The sequence below is a fragment of the Brachionichthys hirsutus genome, chromosome 2, assembly GCF_040956055.1.
Source record: "Brachionichthys hirsutus isolate HB-005 chromosome 2, CSIRO-AGI_Bhir_v1, whole genome shotgun sequence".
Lineage (NCBI taxonomy): Eukaryota > Metazoa > Chordata > Actinopteri > Lophiiformes > Brachionichthyidae > Brachionichthys > Brachionichthys hirsutus.
This window is the reverse complement of record NC_090898.1, coordinates 4,269,717-4,287,466: the sequence shown is the minus strand read 5'-3', so window position 1 is coordinate 4,287,466 and position 17,750 is coordinate 4,269,717. Positions and strand designations below refer to the sequence as shown.

Sequence of the window (17,750 nt, the reverse complement as noted above, 5' to 3'; positions counted from 1 at the left end):
CCCCCCTCCCCCCCTCCCTCCCATCGGCACACGATATCCTCTTTTAAACTCAACCAGCCCCCGTTTTTCTGTTATCTCTGTGGTTTTAGTTTGGCACACAGACAGTCCGTGGGGATGATTGTCTGGGCAGATGGTGCTCAGTGTGAGGACTAGAAGCTGAGGACAAGTCCGAGAGGGACAGACCCTGGTCCATGATGGGATGCTGCAGCGTGACTCAGAGGCATACTGGAGTGGACGAAGTGGGCCCGGATGAGATAGAGCTCCTGGAGCTCTCTGGAGACAATCTGGGGTAAGACATGAATTCATGTGCACGTTTTAAAGTGAAGAACTGAACTAGAAATGTCTGGGGGTAGGGAATTCACTCATGACAGAAAAAAACATTACAGAGGAAATTAGAGCAACGCCACCAGTTCTTCAGCCTCAGTGTGACTGTGGTCATCTTTGCTGTATTTGACCTCACAGCTCTAGCGTGCGCCTTTTAGTTTTTGTTATTTGGAGATTTTGGTGTCATGAAGCTCTAGAGGAGGAAGTGGTGACATTCGGTGAAGGAAAACGAGCCACTTCTTCGCTCTTTGGCACTGCACAAATATAGCTAAAAATAAAAACAAGCCACCTCCTGAGTCACGATTTGGAAATCTGGTGGCGCAAATGAAACCAAGTTCTAGAAATACATGCTGATGAAGAGAAATTTATGAAAGGTTCAGTTATTAATCATTTAAACCATCAAGAAAACTCCTCCAGAGCGACAAATTATATATAATTATATTATATATAGACTTGTGATTTCCACTCAGAGCTCCCTCCAAAACAACGAGGAGGAAGAATGAATTTGCTTCTATATTTACTTACTATGAACGTGGGGAGTCAGCGATGCTGCACTGATGTGCTTACCAGATTACTGCTAGACAGCGTCTGCACCACGAAGGGCTTTAATAGACAGTCAGGGCGGGACAAATCCCTGCTCCTTCTAAAACTGGGGGATTAGCAGAGGCTAAACTCAAACTGTAGCCACCAGTGGTTGTGTGTGGTTAATTAATATGGCTGCAGATCACCCGTGTAATAAAGACGCACAGTTGTACATAGATACACAACTAGGTGGTTGTGCTGATGTTTAAATAAAGCACCGTTTATTGATCGTTATGGTGTGTTGATTTTGATAAATGAGAACATTCACACTGTGGTGGCATTCATATCATATTAGAGTCCATTGTAGCCAGTACCCATTGATTCACACCGTCACTCACACACCATTGGGCCACACACTGGAAGCAATGGGTGCAGTATCTCAGGAACAATGAAGCCCAGGATAGATACCTAGGAACGTGAAACACATTTTTCTGACAGTCTGTGGTTGAGAAGATGCTAGAGGACATAGTTGGACATGAAGAATGCGAGTCTCCCCCCACCAGGATCTGGGAGGTGGGCTCTGCTAGACATTCCCAGCAGACCCTTAAAACACATTTTAGTGATCAGTTGACAGCTCTGCCCCTCGTCACCCGAAGGTCGGGGGTCCGATGACAACGAAATCCATAATCGACCTCTGGTCTAGGGGGGTCCTGGTGCCACGTGCACTTACGAACATCCCTGTGCTCGAACAAGGTGTTCCTTATGGACAAACTGTGGCTAGCATAGAAGTGTTCATCCCAATCACCCACCTCCAAGTCTCACTGTCATTGCCCACGAGGGCGTTGAAATCCCCCAGAACTATGGAGTCACCAGTCAGAGGACTGTCCAGTCTCCCTGGGCGGGGGGGTAACGGGAAGGTCTTATGTATACATGAGTCAATTATTCAAAGGCAACCTGCGGGGGACACTGGCATCGCCATAGTAGGATTCGCAAATTCCCTTCCTGAAACGGATTGGTGCCGCCATCCGTCGGTAAACATCTGAGTGGGCCAAACATTCCTCATTTACTCATATTTGAATAGCATATTTTATTTAATCTGTCACTGTAAAAACATTACATTAGCATTCTATTATTGAAAATGTATTTTATTTATTTACATTAAAATTCATAGATGAAAATATGTTTAAGTCAGTTACACTACCATGAGGTCAATACAGCATGTTCAACTTCTTAACAGTGTTTCCTGATATGAGAACATAAAACCTCTGAAAACATAGCACATTACAAAATTGGCCTTTTTTGAAATTCTCCCCATTAAATAAAGCTGGAACATGGGCTGGGACATAAACTGGGACACAAGCTGGGACATAAACTGGGACACAAGCTGGGACATAAACTGGGACATAAACTGGGACACAAGCTCTGAAACCATGCAGAATACAATTTGGCTTCTTAATGTACGTGAAGTGAAATTCAAGCCGGCACTAAGAGTATTTTAAACATTGAATGTGTGCAAAGCGGCACCGAGGAGGTAGAAACTGCCTTCTTAAAGACTAATAGCGTATACGGCCCAAAATAAATCATCTTTGCTTTTCTTACCTGTACATGCATGTGTATGAATCCACACTGAACGCTTGTCAGATAAAAAACACTACGTCATGAACAATCATGGATTATGTGGAATTGGCCGCACAACAACTGCAGTGGTCAAATACATTGCTCAGGAGAAACCAATGGCAACCACCCAAATGTACAAGCAGGTAAATGCTCCATTGAATGGCATTCACTACGAAAGACATGCGGCGGCTTGACTCTATTACCGGGATCATAAAGAAACCATCAACCCCGCCTCCTGGTCCTGGAGACCCTGTTGGCAGACACGTTGACTTGTATGCCGCCGTGATCACTCAGCGAACCCTGGTGGAGGGAGCTGTTCTTGTAATGCAACTGCCGCTGTTGCTGGCTGGTTGCCTTCTTCTCTCGTCTTCACAGAGTCCTTGCTGATGTCCAGGAGGTCTCGCAACTCCTTATTCTCAATCTGAGAGGAAAAACAAACAAACCCCGAGTAGCAATTTAATGCCTCTGCCAAGGTGGTTGTGCTTTTTACGTTTGTTTGTCAGCAGCATTACGGCAAAACCTACCGGATGGATCTTGATGAAAAGAAATCTGAAGATGGATTTGAGTCTATCTGAGATCCCATTAAATGTTGAGAGCAATCCAGATACCCGTCTGGATAAAAAATATATACAGTAGTCCCTCGCTATAACGCGGTTCATCTTTCGCGTCCTCGCTGTTTCGCGGATTTTTTAAATGCAATTTTGCATGTTTTTTTTTACAGTGCTTGAACTGCATTGTGTTCTGCTGCAGCACAGCCACGTCAAATCAGGAGAGAATGGACCTTTCAACAGTAAAGATGAACAGTTAACACAACTTATTATTGATACACACAAAACAGAACAGGCTGAATAACTATAACAGCTACGTGTCTTTAGATATTTGGGGCCAAACATCTGCCCTCTCACACAAACTTCGTGATGGAAGAAAATGACGCGTCGGGTTGAGGGTTTTGACTGACAGCTCACGTGTCCAATAGCATTCAAGGAAGGGACCAGAAACGTTCCAAGCAATTATGAGATTGCCAATTAGAGGGCGCAGGGGTGGAAGTCCTTTTGGCTCAAACAAGAGCCGCTGCACCCGTCCTGTGTGAACGCACTGAAGCCGCACTGAAGCGGCCCTGAAGCGGCTGTGTGCGTGTCTGCGTCATCACGTTTGGGTTGTTTGAACTTACCTGGTCTGGAAGGGCATCCCCCACCTCGCTCATGCTTTGCACTCTGTGGCTGAACGCCCCGGACTGTTCTATCAGCCCCTCGGCGGCCATGTCGTGCTCTTTCAGCCTGTCTAAAAGGGTCCGGGCATCGCCCAACACTTTTTCGAACGTGTAGGGCATTTATTGGAAAGACGCAACTCTTCGTAGCCTGAATAAGTGAATGTCCCATACGTTGAGCTGTCATTATAATCATTTCACGAATTTCACAGCTTGCATGTCAACATAATGAATAAATAAATGTTCCATGATTCCAAGGTTTGCTTCAGTGTTATTGTGTCCAACAAACCACTGCCAGTCTATTAAAGCTCTGCAGGCTGCGTTGGTTCAGAAATAGTAAAATGCACCGAAGCAGCCGCTTTGCTGTGAGTCACGCTGCTCCTCTGGTCATGCCAACTCTACATGTCATGTAGAGTCTCAGCTGGACTAAAGGAGGAGCGCGGATTTATCAGCTGGCTGGAGCACCAGGCCCTGGTGATTCCAGTTAGCCCATCAGTTCACCTGTAAAAGACAAACAAACAATGACGGACTCAAGGCCGTCACAGCATGAAGTCATTTCTCTTGGAAAGAAAAGAAATGAAGTGTGTGGTAAAAAGTGTCTGAATGTGAACGTCCAACTTTTATTTTGAACTGAAAAGAACATTAGATGATTGGCACACAAAGTGCTGTACACACAAAGACCAGCAAAACATGTTGGCTCAATGCAAAAAAAAGAAAGAAATTGCCACAGCGTTGTACCTTTGAAAAACAACAAATTGCCATAAAAATGTTAATCTTCCCCCTCCAGCTTGCGTGTGACACATTTGATGTGGATATTTTCTCTGAGGTTGCGGAGTCTTGCACTGCGACTTGTGATTTCCTCCACATAGATTTTGGGGAACCAGCCCCGTTCCCCATCAGACAGCCTGATGCCTTCAACCCAGCCTGGTGAAAGACAAAGCCTCCAGATGTCAAATAATATGCCACACATTTCCATTTGAGTGTTTATATAGCTTCAGCAGCCATTGAGCAACACAAACCTTCTAAAATCATTCCAGGTCCACAAATTCATTTGGATGCAGTTTTACTGTGTCTTAGAGAGTCTTACCATCACTTGTCTTTGTCTTAGCATGAAGAATGTCGGCCTTCTCCAGTGTTAGCTCATCGTGTTCCTGGGCCTGATAGCCCTTGATGCACTGAACCTGGGATATATCTGAGAGTTAATGACAAAAAAAAGATAAATCAGTAGATTGAAAGATTTACAAAGCTTAAAATGCTCCTACAGCTCCTGCACTGACCAACATTTTCGCTGGCTTGCTCAATGTCTTCAAGTGGATCTGATGGAAACATGGCTGTGATCCATCGCTGCTTCCCGCTCCTTTGCAAACACAGGAACGAGGTCGTGAGCGCTTCCTCTGTGAGATGATCTAGTTTATATTCCACCTGTATGTTGCTGAGCAGGTGTTGTTACTCACTCTGTGTGTGATTTGAGCAGAATCTGGTGCTTGAGCTGCTGGCCTTCACACAGCTGCAGGTGGAAGATGAAGCCTGAGATTCCGCGCAGTTTCTGACTGAGATCCTTCACTTTCAGCTCGCCTATCTTTGCATGCACAAACACCATGAACTTCCACATACTGCAATAAAAAAATTAAAAAAAATGCATAAATGTCTATATCGCATCACATTAATTGCTATCTTGTTCGTCTTTAAAGCGATATGAGGTTCTGATGGCTTTTAATCTTAGTGTCAGAGTGAGCAGGTCTCTCTGGAGGAAGAGATCTTCTATCTCAAAAGGAGTTTCTTGGCTTTAGGGAAATAATAAAATAGGTTAACGGATGTGAGGTAGTTGAAGTGTGTAGTTGTCTGGATGGATCGAGACCACCACTGGGAGGCAGCAAAGTTATAAATGTTATAAATGTCCTATACATTGCTGGTTTCAATACACCCATCTGAACAACAGTCCCACCCTGGGGATAGTGCTGATACCATATAATTATTACATTATTGCATTACAATTATTACGCACAAGTGTTTAACCTGGTCTTAAACTGTGGCCCTTTGAGTTTATGAAGACTGGCAATGCTCATAAGACTTGGAGCTGCTGGCACAGGAGCAACTGCAGCAATGCGGATGTGTGGCTTTAGAGAGGTTTAGGATATTACTAAGAAGTAATAGTAATAGTTTCAAGAAGAGCCACTGCAATTCTGCTACCAATGAGCAGAAGAAGAATCAGAAGTAGTTTATTGCCATTTTCAATGAGGGTTCATAGGCCACCATGATCGGGTGTGCCGATCATGGTGGCGCCTTCACCCTATTCCCTCTCCGCATGCTAGGGCCCCTGCATGTGTGTAGTTGTTTGACGGGGCCCGTTGTACTAGGGTGTAAATTAAATTTCATTGTTGTTGCTTGCAGTGTAACAATGATAAAATAAAGCTTTCTTTCTTTCTTTCTTTCTAAATCAGTGGGAAGAAAAACTATGTGAACCCTTTCAAATGTCTTACATTTCTGCATTAATCGGTCATAAAAAGTGGCCGAAGGGTTCTCCAACAGCTAAGCAGAGTCAGGTGTGAGATTGGAGGTGTGGCTTGAAGTTGCCCTGGCCAATAGAAAGCATGCACCAGTTTAGAATTGCCTTTTTTCAGGAAGCATTGCCTGTTGCGTACTATGCCTTGCTCACAAGAGCTCTCAGAAGACCTTAAATTAGTAACTGTTGAATTGCATTGAAAAGGTTATGAAAGTATCTCTAAAAGTCGTGATGTTCAGCAGTCCACGGTTAGAAAAGGTATCTATAAATGGAGAAAGTTCACTGTCGTCACTGTCTAAAAAAAAACATTGCTACATGTTTGAAGTTTATGGGCAGAATTATACAACTCGGAATATGAATAAATAATCCCTACCATGGAATAATGTGCAGTTGAAAGGTCCAAATTTTTGTGTGATGATTGTTTTTGGATCGTTCACCTTACACTTTCGGATTGATCTGTCATGCACATCACGCATCTTCTAAGCGGTGCAGCTCTCACTTACCGGTACTCCTTCCTCCTGGATAGCAGGAGGCAGTCATTGAACAGGTGGAGGTACACAGGCTTGGTGGGTAACTTGAGTTTTGATCCAGAAATACTCATCATCTGAGTATCCACTTCAAGGAGCTCACCATGTTTCACCAGCCAGCGAGATTGGGAGATCAGCGGAAAGATCTAAAAAAAAAAAAACAGGAAGTATGTTACGGAAAATGAATCACAAAAAAAGCGAACACAGAGCGATCACCATTAAAGACCACATGAACTTCCATCACCTTTCCTTCAAAGTGGATTTTCTTGTTCAGGTGAATAAGTTCCTCCATCCTCTTCATCGATTGTACACTGGAATTACATTCTGTGATGATCTGAGAAGACATTCGTTCCTGGTTATTGGTTATCAGTTACTGTGAGACCTCACTCGTGGCAATACTGGTACTGATCCAACTGAACATTAGGGATTATAATCAGCACCTTTTTGAGCTCATTGAAAGCCTTCGTGGCAGTGTCCTCATCTCGGGAGCCTGGAGTCGTCCTCTTTAAAATATTCTGAAAAATGAAGACATTTCAATGTCAAAGTGTGAACAATACTTTTAATAGGGGGGAGGGGAAAATTGGCAAATGGCTAAGGTGGTCAAGCTGGTCCAAATATTACCCCATTTCCAGTCACATGTAAATGGATTTCAAGTATGAACATGAATTCTGTACTTCTGCTTAATCACGCACCGCCACCAGCATTTTGAGCCGTGTGATCCTCTGAAATGGGAGGATTAGGAACGAGGTCAGAGGAAGTCTTTGGCAGACAGGGTCCTCCTCTAGACGCACCAGGATGACAGGGAAGCGAGCGTTCTCGTGCCTGACAGGACAAGCAAATTTAAAGCAACGCTTTAGTGACTGTAAATTCCAACATGCCTGAGAAACATTTTAAGCATTTTCTAGATGTGGAAGTGAAGTCATGCAAGATGTCAAATAACCCCTGGACAGCCTTCGAGGAGCTTATGGACATCCGGCATGAAATGATTGGACTTGGTGCATCGTATACTGTACATGTTGTTATGAGCTCAGAGCTCCAGCAGATGATTTATTATGCGAGATTGGAGGAAGCCACTCACAACAATCGTTGGTACGTCTGCTCCTGGTAAGCCTGGTTGGTTACATAAGGTAGATAAACCCGCCGCAGGGCCGGACAATGTTTAAGGACGATGTCGCAAACGTTGAAACGCAGAATGTCCTCTTCCAATCTGTGCTCCAGGTCCTGAAGAAACCTGTAATCACAGAATACATTCATAACTGCAAGATCTTAAAACAAAGAGCTGAGAGTAACATTTTGAGTAGCATTACTTCACCTCTCACTGACATCTTTGACGTCAGGCAGCTTGGAGAACAGCCACTGCCTGTCCTGAGCTCCGAGACACTCTGACAGATCCTGCGACAGCATGAAGTGGTCCACAGCGATTGTCAAACTACGGATGTACGATGCCTCAGATGTCACCAGCTCAAACTTAGCCTGAGTCCAGGAAATCACAGAATGTCAGCGAGCTTAATAAAACCCACGAAGAAGAAGACAACTGGCGTTTCAAAACCAAATAGCTCTTACTCACCTCTTGTAATTTTCTTTCCTCATTGCTGAAGTTGTCGAGCTGGCCACTGGTCCGAACATCGGGGATGTCCTGCCACAGTGCAAAAGCAGAACCCCGTGATGAGCGAAAGGAGCTGGATGGAGATAAATTGGAAGGCGATGGGGAGCCAGCTGAACCCTCGTCCCGGAGCCCTTCCTCCTCTGTACCTGGCTCCTTCCCCTGCTGCCTCTGGATTTCTCTGTTGATGGCAACGTCGCTGTATTCCTGGTACAAAATGGCTGGGAGAAAATGTAGAAAGTGGGGAAAAAAGAAGTTCAAATTTGAGTGATGTGTCACTTTAATTAGGCTAAACAAGTCGACCAATAACTCACAGCTGGGCAGAAACCATGATAAGCGATTTGAAATGGCAACAGTTGGAAGTACATCCTCCTCCATGGATTTCTTTCGCATTCTGAGGAAAAAAAGGCAAACTGGCATCAATAAATGTGTTTTAATCTTTGCATTTTCTTTGCCAATATATTGTGTTACTTAGGTATTTACGCAGATTTTGTACTCCGCCGATGCAAAGGCATGCCATTGTCAGTGCTGGATGGCGGCACGGTTGCAGGTCCTACAGGACTGTGGGGGGCGCTATCACTAGAACCTATTGAGCTGCGGTGCTTACAGTTGAATTTATCTAAAGAGGACAAAAGGCAGATGGTGCAAATGTGAGGGAAGAGGCAATGATTCAGAGGCAACATTTTCCTGTAAAAGTATGGAGCAAGGAAATAACATGCAAAAATTTGGCTACACAGTTAGTGCTATAATATGAAAAGGAAAAAGGATCTCGAGCAAAAAATACAAGCAAACAAGTGATATTCCAGCCTTTGCGATCCAGAGTTTTAAAATGTCTAATTGCGAAATTACGAGTATTAACTATACAAACATTTTACCGAGAACACATTGTTGCTGAAACTAAGCTGTGGCACACTGGATCTTAAACGGTTACTGAGATAGATCCTGGAGAGATCCACCAATGGCAAACGCTTCCTTGAATAACTTAAACTAATAATGATACCGTTGTAATTTCATAGTCATGTCATGGGACCTTTTCCATTTAGGATCAATGAGATCTGTGACTTCTGATAACTGTCTAGATATCAATAATATATTTCATTTATACTTCACATCCTAGCCACTAATCCTAATGATTGTACCTTAAAAGGAATAACTGAATAAATTAGAGTCTTTACCACAAATGCATTTTGTGTGTGTGTAGCATTTTCATTGTCGTTGAGTGCCACATGTATAGATATGCAGAACATTGGAAAATGGGGCATTGGGATATGACATAATCTGGCATTTATGTGGTATAAGGTTCAACCAGTGGTCTATCAGGTGGAACTTTCGAAAGAATAAAGTACCCCACCCCCACCCCTTCTCGGCTGTGTCTCTAAACTTTACAGTGATCTTTGTTCTGTTGTCTACTCACAGTCCAGGTTGAGGCTGAGGCTGTTGGAGCTCGGTCTGTCCCGGGAGACAACCCTGGCAGAGAGTGACTTCCCCAGCTTCAGGGTGAAGGAGCTCTTCCTTTGAGACAACTGCAGTCGAGATATCAGCTCTGAAGCGGAGAAGCGCCGCCGCTCCTGATCCCCTTGACGGACACGGGACAAGAAGCTCCCCCCTGTGGCACTTGATGCCTCTACACTACTACTGTCTTCCCCGACCCCTGTCGGCAAGTCCTCCATTATCTGTAGGGGTTCTGAAGTTGTGTTAAAACTATCATCACGACCGAGGTTTGGGAGATCTCTGACATCATCTGTGGACAAAGGATCCGAAATGCCCTCCAGGGAAGATAATACATTTAGGTCCTCCTCCAGGAAACATGCAAAAGGTCCTGGGAAGATGTATTCTGCATCCATTGGGCTGCTGGGCGATTCATCACTCAGGCTGTCCGGGGAATAAACCTGCATTTTTCTTCCTGGAAACAAGACAACAGCTTAATTAGATTAAATGACTGGTGGTTTCCGTTTTTAGAAGCTTTATGTGTTATGTCAGTCCTGTCCATCGTGAATTCATATAACTGCGGGACTCACTGATGGACTTCTCTCTCAATGAACCCTGCGATGTCCTCCTCTGCGGATGGCACGAATCTGGGATTTGAAATTCGGGACCTTCAGGTGAGGATGGGGAGCAAGGTATCTGCGATTCCCAAGAGTCTTTATTTCTGTATACAGAGGACAGGGGGTGCGACAGAGGAAGACAGACAGCTGCATGGAGGGGACGGCATACTGTTGTGACGGCACAAGGATTATCAGACTCTTCCTGCAAACAAGTCCTGAAGCAATTATGACATTCAAGCTCAGCGCATCTTGAAGATGAATGAGAGTTCAGATTCAAAGTTGTTTCATCCTCATTGTGCATCCTTTGGCGGCCGTTCTGCATGCCATTCAGTTCATTCAGTGTGTGTCTGAAAGTATTCCGGTCCAGAGGACGTGTGGTGCACTGTGTGTCTGGGCTAATGGTTGCACTCTGGCAGCCAAGACAGTTAAGTTTAGGAGTCACTGGTGCTTGTAGCTCAATGAAAGCCAACGTTTCCTCATGCCGGCTTACAGCAACGTACTTGTGGTGGCCCGGGTGGAGGAGAGGTCTGTCCTCCTGGGCCTCGCTCAGACCCGGAGACTCTCCGGAGCCAGAAATCCACATGCTGGGACTGTCTCTTCGGCAGTGAAATACGTAAAGGTGAGGTTGGAAATCAGGAAAAGGTGAGAATCCACACCCTGGGAGCATGGCTGAATGAACACATCGGAGCTGCAAAAGAGGGGAAAAAAACACTTAATGTTTTCTGAAAGTCACTGGTGCCTACAGTCAGGGCCCTGATAGCCATAGCCCGCTTAGTCATAAGGCTGCAGGGCCACACAAAGGAATGTGGAAGAGACACTTTGAACAGCATTGGTCACATATTTCAGATGTGCCCTCCTTTTTACTTGAAAATAAAATCAAACATCTTCCTCTTACATCACAAAATGATACAAATAATATTAAATAATACATTAATGGGGGCAGCACAGTTGTGCAGTGGGTAGTGCTGTTGCCTCACAGAAAGAAGTTTTGTTGGAGTTGGAAAAAGAAACGATCAACAATAGTTTCTTATTCAGCCTAATTTGGGGTGTTTTCCTTTCACATAGTGAGCAGATCCTTGTCGAGTTAGCAAGACGGACGCTGAAACCTTTGATGCATGCAGTCAAACATAGCCTTCAAATAGAAGGACACATGATGTCCCTGCGTGGACACACTGCAACACACACTTAAGTCTGGCAGTGTGTCTCCTGAGCCATGTCTTCCTGCTCTAATTAAAGACCTTCCTCAACACAGCGTTCACCCCTGTACTTAACATCTCCACACACACACACACACACACTCCAGACAGGATGACACTACAGACAGACAGAGGAAGAGAGTACATCCTCAGCACTCTCACCCTTAACCTGAGATCTGTATTCATCTATCACTTCCCGACCTGTCAGTTTTACTGATTGAAATGTTCACACAGCATCTGTTTTGGCCCAACAGAGGGTCATATACACTCAGCCTCCTGACAGCGAGGCCATTAAAACACACTTGTGGCGCTCTGGCTCTTCTTTCTGTTTCCTGAACAGGTAATCCTAAAAATCTGACTTAATCACCAGGTTAAAGAAACTAGTCAGCTCGTAGGTATGCAGAAAATAGGTTTTCCATTTTTTATGTTGTCATTTTCCCATAGCAGTGCTCCTACAATTACACAGTCTAAATGAATGACTCTGGTCAAGCAGCTTTCAAGTCACGTCGTGAATCTTCGTGTTTTGGTGAATCAGTAAGATGATTAGCATTTAGCTCGCCTACGGTGCTTGTTTTGCTGCATAGCAGTCTCAATAACAACTTTCAGCAGCAGCAGCTGGTGATGAAATTAGTTTTAATTTTTATTGAAATGAAGATTTATTCCTTGAATGTTTACTGATAATAAGCAAAAGTAAAATAAATAAATACATAAATACATTATTCTTTTGGTCTCAGCACTCGTCCAAGTACTTTTTTGTTTTGTGTTGCGACACTTGATTGATTCGACTTTTCATTTTATATCAATTTTAAACAAATATCTGCTTGCAACTTTTCTTTTTACTGAACTATAGACAGTATATTGAACCCTATGGAACACATAAGAGGTCAGAAAGCGTGAATGTTAACTTATATTTAATAGTTTTCATCAATGTCTTCAAAAACACGCATTTACACAGACTGTACACAGACATCTTTACATTTGAGATGTTTTCAGAGTGGTGTCGATGGTTTGGACGTCTCCAGAGGAGAGACAGGGACAATATCGGTAGAAGGATGCTGCGGATGGAACTGCCAGGGAACAGGGCTAGAGGACAACCCAGGAGAAGATACATGGACGTAGTGAGGGAGGACATGAGAGTGGCTGGTGTTGGGGAGGACGATGCAAAGGACAGGGTGAAGTGGAGAACATCGGTTTGCTGTGGCGACCACTCACGGGACAAGCCGGAAGTACAGTAGTTAGTAGTCAGAGTGGTGAACTTCTTACTCTAACCTTACAATGCTCCACCCCACCAATGAACCTGTTGGCCTGTGACATGATTTGATCAGAGATCCTTGAGCTTTGCCCAACTCTCCTGATCTTGTGTTACCTGTCACTCCTTCAATGAAAGATAAGCATCCTCTTGAACCCTGTATTGTCTTCAACTGTACATCCAAAAATAATAAAGAGACGTGGTTTTGTTTATAAGTTGCACGGTGTAAATTAGTCGGAAATTAGAACAAATAGTGTTATTATACCAAATGCATTGTTGTTCGGTATTTTTATTTTTTTTAGACCTGTACTTGACGTGAGTACAGCTGTAAGTGCTTTCCCTAAAACATGCAGCTTTTTTATTTTGAGACTGGAGCTCGTAGTTGTTCCTGCGTGTTTTATGCCGTGTATATGAGGCTGCTGAAAAGCCACACCTGTCCTTCACACACACACACACACACACACACACACACACACCACAAACGGTTACCTGTTCTCTGTTGCAGACAATGCAGTCTTTATTTGTGAGCCTAAGCTGGGCTGCCCTGAGCACAGGACACCTGAGAGGGTGTGGGAACTGCCCACACTGATCCACTCATGGTGCAGCCACTGAGCCATATGAGCACTTTCAAGCTGCTATCACTCACTGACACAAGCTTATTGGTGTCTGGGTGGGATTACTGCTGGTTATAGCATCATGTAAGTATATATGCCATTAAAAGTGAATTATCGTTTTGTCTGGAAAACCTGTATTTCAATTTCTATGATCTTCTTTCACCTTAACACACCACCCTCATGACTTAGTAGTCACATGACCCCCCCCCCCACAGTGGAGTTGCCGAATCAGCATACTGTAGAGAAATTACCTATCTGCTTATTGAAGCTTCAAAGATGTCAAAGCTGACAATAAACCGCATCTACCACATTTGTTAAAAGATGAAAGCATTGAATTACATCAACTCACATTCCTCATGCTGATACAATTATTTCATGCTATTAAAATTTCAATCGCAAAGATGTGTAATTTCCCTTGTCATAGTAGGGTGTTATTTATGACTGTTATGGACTGACAGTAATTTGACTAGGCGGCTCTAAGACACTGTGTCTGGATACGGCTGTTAATGAATATCACTCTGGCATAACTTTAATGCCAGCCCCGAAACGTGCAGCATATTTTTCATCTTGAGGATCTCAGGGTTAAGTCATTTAAATGAGTGCATGAGTATGATCACAATTCCAGCGCTGACTCGGCCCCTAAAGCTTTTAAAGTCACAGTCAGCTGTGTAATGTTGCAATTAAAGTTAGTCTGATTGCCCGAGGGGAGATGAGGATGCCAAAACATATGGAGTCACTATATTCATGAAGTTCATGATGTGGAAGTATGTTTCAGCACTGTTTATTTTTCAAATGTCAATGCGATTGTAATACCCCCCCTTTCACACTAACACCCCCAGACTACCCTTTTTTCTTTTTTACCAGTGGAAAAGGTGCCATCCTTTGCCTGTGATGTAACCATGACACCCAGGAGCAAACATTAATTTTACGCCCCTTCCTTGCATGATGACGACATGTGTAAGTATTTTTACAGTCTGCCAACATAAGCCGCTGAAGTAGTCCATCGAATGAGCAATCCCTAAAATTCCTTCACATGCTTAGTGAGCACATCTCCCTACATCATTGCTAATAATGTGATTCTCTTCCTCACACTTGTGTAAAGCGGATTGTGTTTGGTCAGACTGGAGTGTCCTGGCGGTGTGGTGCGACTAGCTCGTGTGTGTATGAGAGATGGCAGTTTAACTCGGTCACATCAGACCACTAATTGCCGTGCAGTAGACTGAGCCCAGCAATGTCTGTAAAGGCAGGACATGACATCATTCAGCGTCCCTTCAAGGAAACCCCCGGCCAGGTAGAACCAGGGGGAAATAATAAATCCGTGCATACAACTCAAGTGTGCAACCTCTTTTTTTAGCAGTGTTTAGCATGACAACTGTGGATCTAAAATACCATAATTGTTTAATCTTAATCTTAATCTTAATTAACTGGTTAATCACTGAAATTTTACAGTAAAGGTTTTTAGAGTGCAACATCTCACTGTTTCTGCATCTGTTTTCAGAGCATTCCTTTTGGTTTTGTTTGACTGATGAAGCCAAGTCAAAAACAAAGCAACAACTTCAGCTTCATTTTAGAGAAAAAAAGTTAATCATAATTATTAATAATAATAATAAGGTACCATAAAATATAATGAGAGGAAGCCAGCTGGAATCGTGTTGCTTTTTTAATGGGATTTTTCTAAATCTCAGTCAAACAAAGTGAAATTCCAATCGGCGGATACAAGGAAGACGTCTCTAGGTGATGCAAAAAGCTGCTTTTTTAAATAGGATCAGACACCTGAATGTTGTGGATGAATGGATTTAGGTCATTCGTTCACCTCCACCCGCTCAGACAGGTGAGCAACTTGGAGGCTACAGACGAAGCGGATGATTTGGGAGGTGTCCCAATGTTTACACATGGTGTTGGTCCTCCTAATTCTTCCCCAGAGCCTCAGGCAACAAACCCATGACCTTCTGGGACACTATGAAGATACATAACGATAGCCAGACTTAGAAACACACAGAGCTTATGACACACACACACCTGACTGTGACAGCAGGTTAGAGTTCTGCCTGAGACTGAATGCAACAAGCTGTAGCGAGGCCTTTCCTGACCTTGTCTCACCCAGTGGGATTCCCGCAAACAGACACGGACAAACAGTCAGCACTCATTAAAAAGGCTGAAAGAAAATGGCAGTCATCTCACACTTAAACGGCAAGACAATCGGACATTTCCCCCCCCACCCCCGCTTTACACTGCCACCATAGCAACTGAAGCGAGATGAGCGGACGCATAGGAGACGTGCAGCCACGTGACAAAGACACAAAGGAGCTATTGACAAACTTATGGAAATAACCCAGTCTAATTATGGCTCTTTGTTGTAAGCCGTAAAAGCTGCCAAGTCGAAGGAGGGCGAAGGATCCAACACAGAGTAAATCCACACAATCTCATAATCAGTGTCTCCTGACAGATGATGGTTATCAGCATGAGAGCAGAGACTGGAAGAAAGAGTGCTGGTTTAGGATGTTTTGGCAGGCTCCATATGAAGGGCAACACGTTAGAAATCTATTCTAGAGACAGACCTTTGTAAGCTTCCTGCCTGACCAGAAAAAAACAACTTGACTTTGTTTTTCAGGACATCTATTAGTGATTTGTCCAATAATAATATTTGACTATGGAATAAAAATAAAGATTTGGTGTTAAATCCAGAGGATTTGGATTTTAATTTGGAATAGCACCAAATCACAAAAATGTATGTATTATTCCCTGATGAATTTAAGACATTGCCACTGTAAAAACATACAACCCAGTGACGCCAAACCAAGAACAAAATCCACACAACAGATTCTGGATCCATCTTGTAGTTTTATTGTAATCCTGTTGACAAACCAGCCAACATGGGTGAAAGCACGAGTGCCTTAGCTCAGGTAACAAAGTCCCTGTTTACTCCTTTTAGTGAAACATGCACTGAAAAAAAGACAACAACCACCTCACAACTGTTTTGGGAAATGAATCCTCTTGAAATGATTTTTTTTCCGGAAACATTTTGTGTCGAACAGAATAAATTGCATTGGAATAAAGGCTAAAACAAGTTAGAATGTATTTAGATTGAAGTAATTAATGGTTGGTTTTGTGTTTTCATCAAAAATAAGAAAATAAATATCACCTACCAACATTTAAAAATTAACAAATATTAACTAGCAATATTAAAAAATAAATTACTATTACCTGGAAATACAAAAAAATAAATAACTCTCACCGACAGACTTTTAAAAAGAAATAAATATTACCAACCAATGTTTAAAAATACACAACTATAACTTAACAGGGTTTAATAATAAACAACTATAACTTAACAGTGTTTAATAATAAATAAATATCACCAACCAGTGTTTAAACTAACTGAACCAAAAATGCATAAACCTTGCCCTTTAATTCCAGGTACAGGTTCATACTTAACCAGATATTTTACCATGATAATCCTTTTACTATAGTTACTGAGTAAAATGAATTTGTGTCTCTGGGCGTTTCCTTTCAGAGTTCTGGTTTACCTTTGTTTCAGAGGTTGGGTTGTACTCAAACTGTCAATCACAGAACGCTGATTCCAATCTGATCCTTTGCCACTGAGATCTCAAACGGCTGACCTACTTTACAACAAACTGCTGATACGTCCCCTGCACTCATCTGTTCCCGTCCTCACTCGTGCTCCCTTCATCACGTTCTGGAGGTTTTGTTCCAGCGTCTCCTCACGGATCGGCAGCAGTCTCTCCTCGCTCCCTTCTAAACGCCATTCTTTAATTATCTGGACAGGTACGGACAAGCCAGCCATGGGCTGCTTGTTGTTTTGAAACACAATCGGGTAAAAGTGGGACACACCTTTTAACAAGCTGACCAGTTTCACTTTGGCCCGCAGCTAAAGCTAGAAACTAGTCATAATAATCATGAATACCAGCAGTGTCATGAGGATTAACGCAGTTTACTGAGTTACTGCTGCTTCATTTGAGACAAACAGCTGGTTTTTATGTTTGTTTGGTTTTTTCCTGAAGAAGAAAAACACTAAAAACTTATTATCGCACATGTGATCAAATGTGAAAGATTTTGGCACTTGATTTGATTGGGGTACAATAAAGTGTGCAGAAACAGAGCTGGAGCCGTGATCAGCAAACATCGCCTCTGGGCTCCAGGTTTAACCTCATGCATGGGCCAAATATTCGTTCATTTACAGATGAACTAATGCATGATACAGCCTGTGCATTAGAGCAGTATCTACTCTGGTTGTCTTTCTACTGACGTGTTAAAGCCATAGCTACGCTATACTATTATTATGGAGCCTTTAACCCAGTTATTGTTCCTTTAGTTTCTAACTT

General features: G+C 43.1%; 1 protein-coding gene across 1 annotated transcript; it reads right to left on the bottom strand.

Annotated features, from left to right (window-relative positions):
- Positions 1-4,439: 4,439 nt before the first annotated feature.
- On the bottom strand, positions 4,440-13,482 carry arhgef19 (Rho guanine nucleotide exchange factor (GEF) 19). The gene is made up of 15 exons (XM_068747069.1): positions 10,322-13,482; positions 9,718-10,206; positions 8,787-8,922; positions 8,618-8,697; positions 8,268-8,524; positions 8,013-8,173; positions 7,779-7,931; positions 7,393-7,522; positions 7,141-7,215; positions 6,945-7,034; positions 6,683-6,846; positions 5,125-5,283; positions 4,948-5,027; positions 4,758-4,862; positions 4,440-4,594 (listed from the first exon to the last, which is right to left on the bottom strand). Exons 1-15 carry the CDS (start codon positions 11,013-11,015, stop codon positions 4,440-4,442), a joined length of 2,928 nt encoding a protein of 975 aa, XP_068603170.1. The 5' UTR covers positions 11,016-13,482.
- Between the last annotated feature and the right edge of the window lie 4,268 nt (positions 13,483-17,750).

Excerpts from the sequence above, each read along its gene's own strand:
- arhgef19 (XM_068747069.1), bottom strand. The coding sequence starts at position 11,015 with ATGCTCCCAGGGTGTGGATTCTCACCTTTTCCTGATTTCCAACCTCAC. Across the intron at positions 8,923-9,717 it reads CCTCAGCCTCAACCTGGACT|ATAAATTCAACTGTAAGCAC; the intron begins GTGAGTAGACAA and ends TGTCCTCTTTAG. Across the intron at positions 8,174-8,267 it reads AGGAAAGAAAATTACAAGAG|GCTAAGTTTGAGCTGGTGAC; the intron begins GTGAGTAAGAGC and ends TCCTGGACTCAG.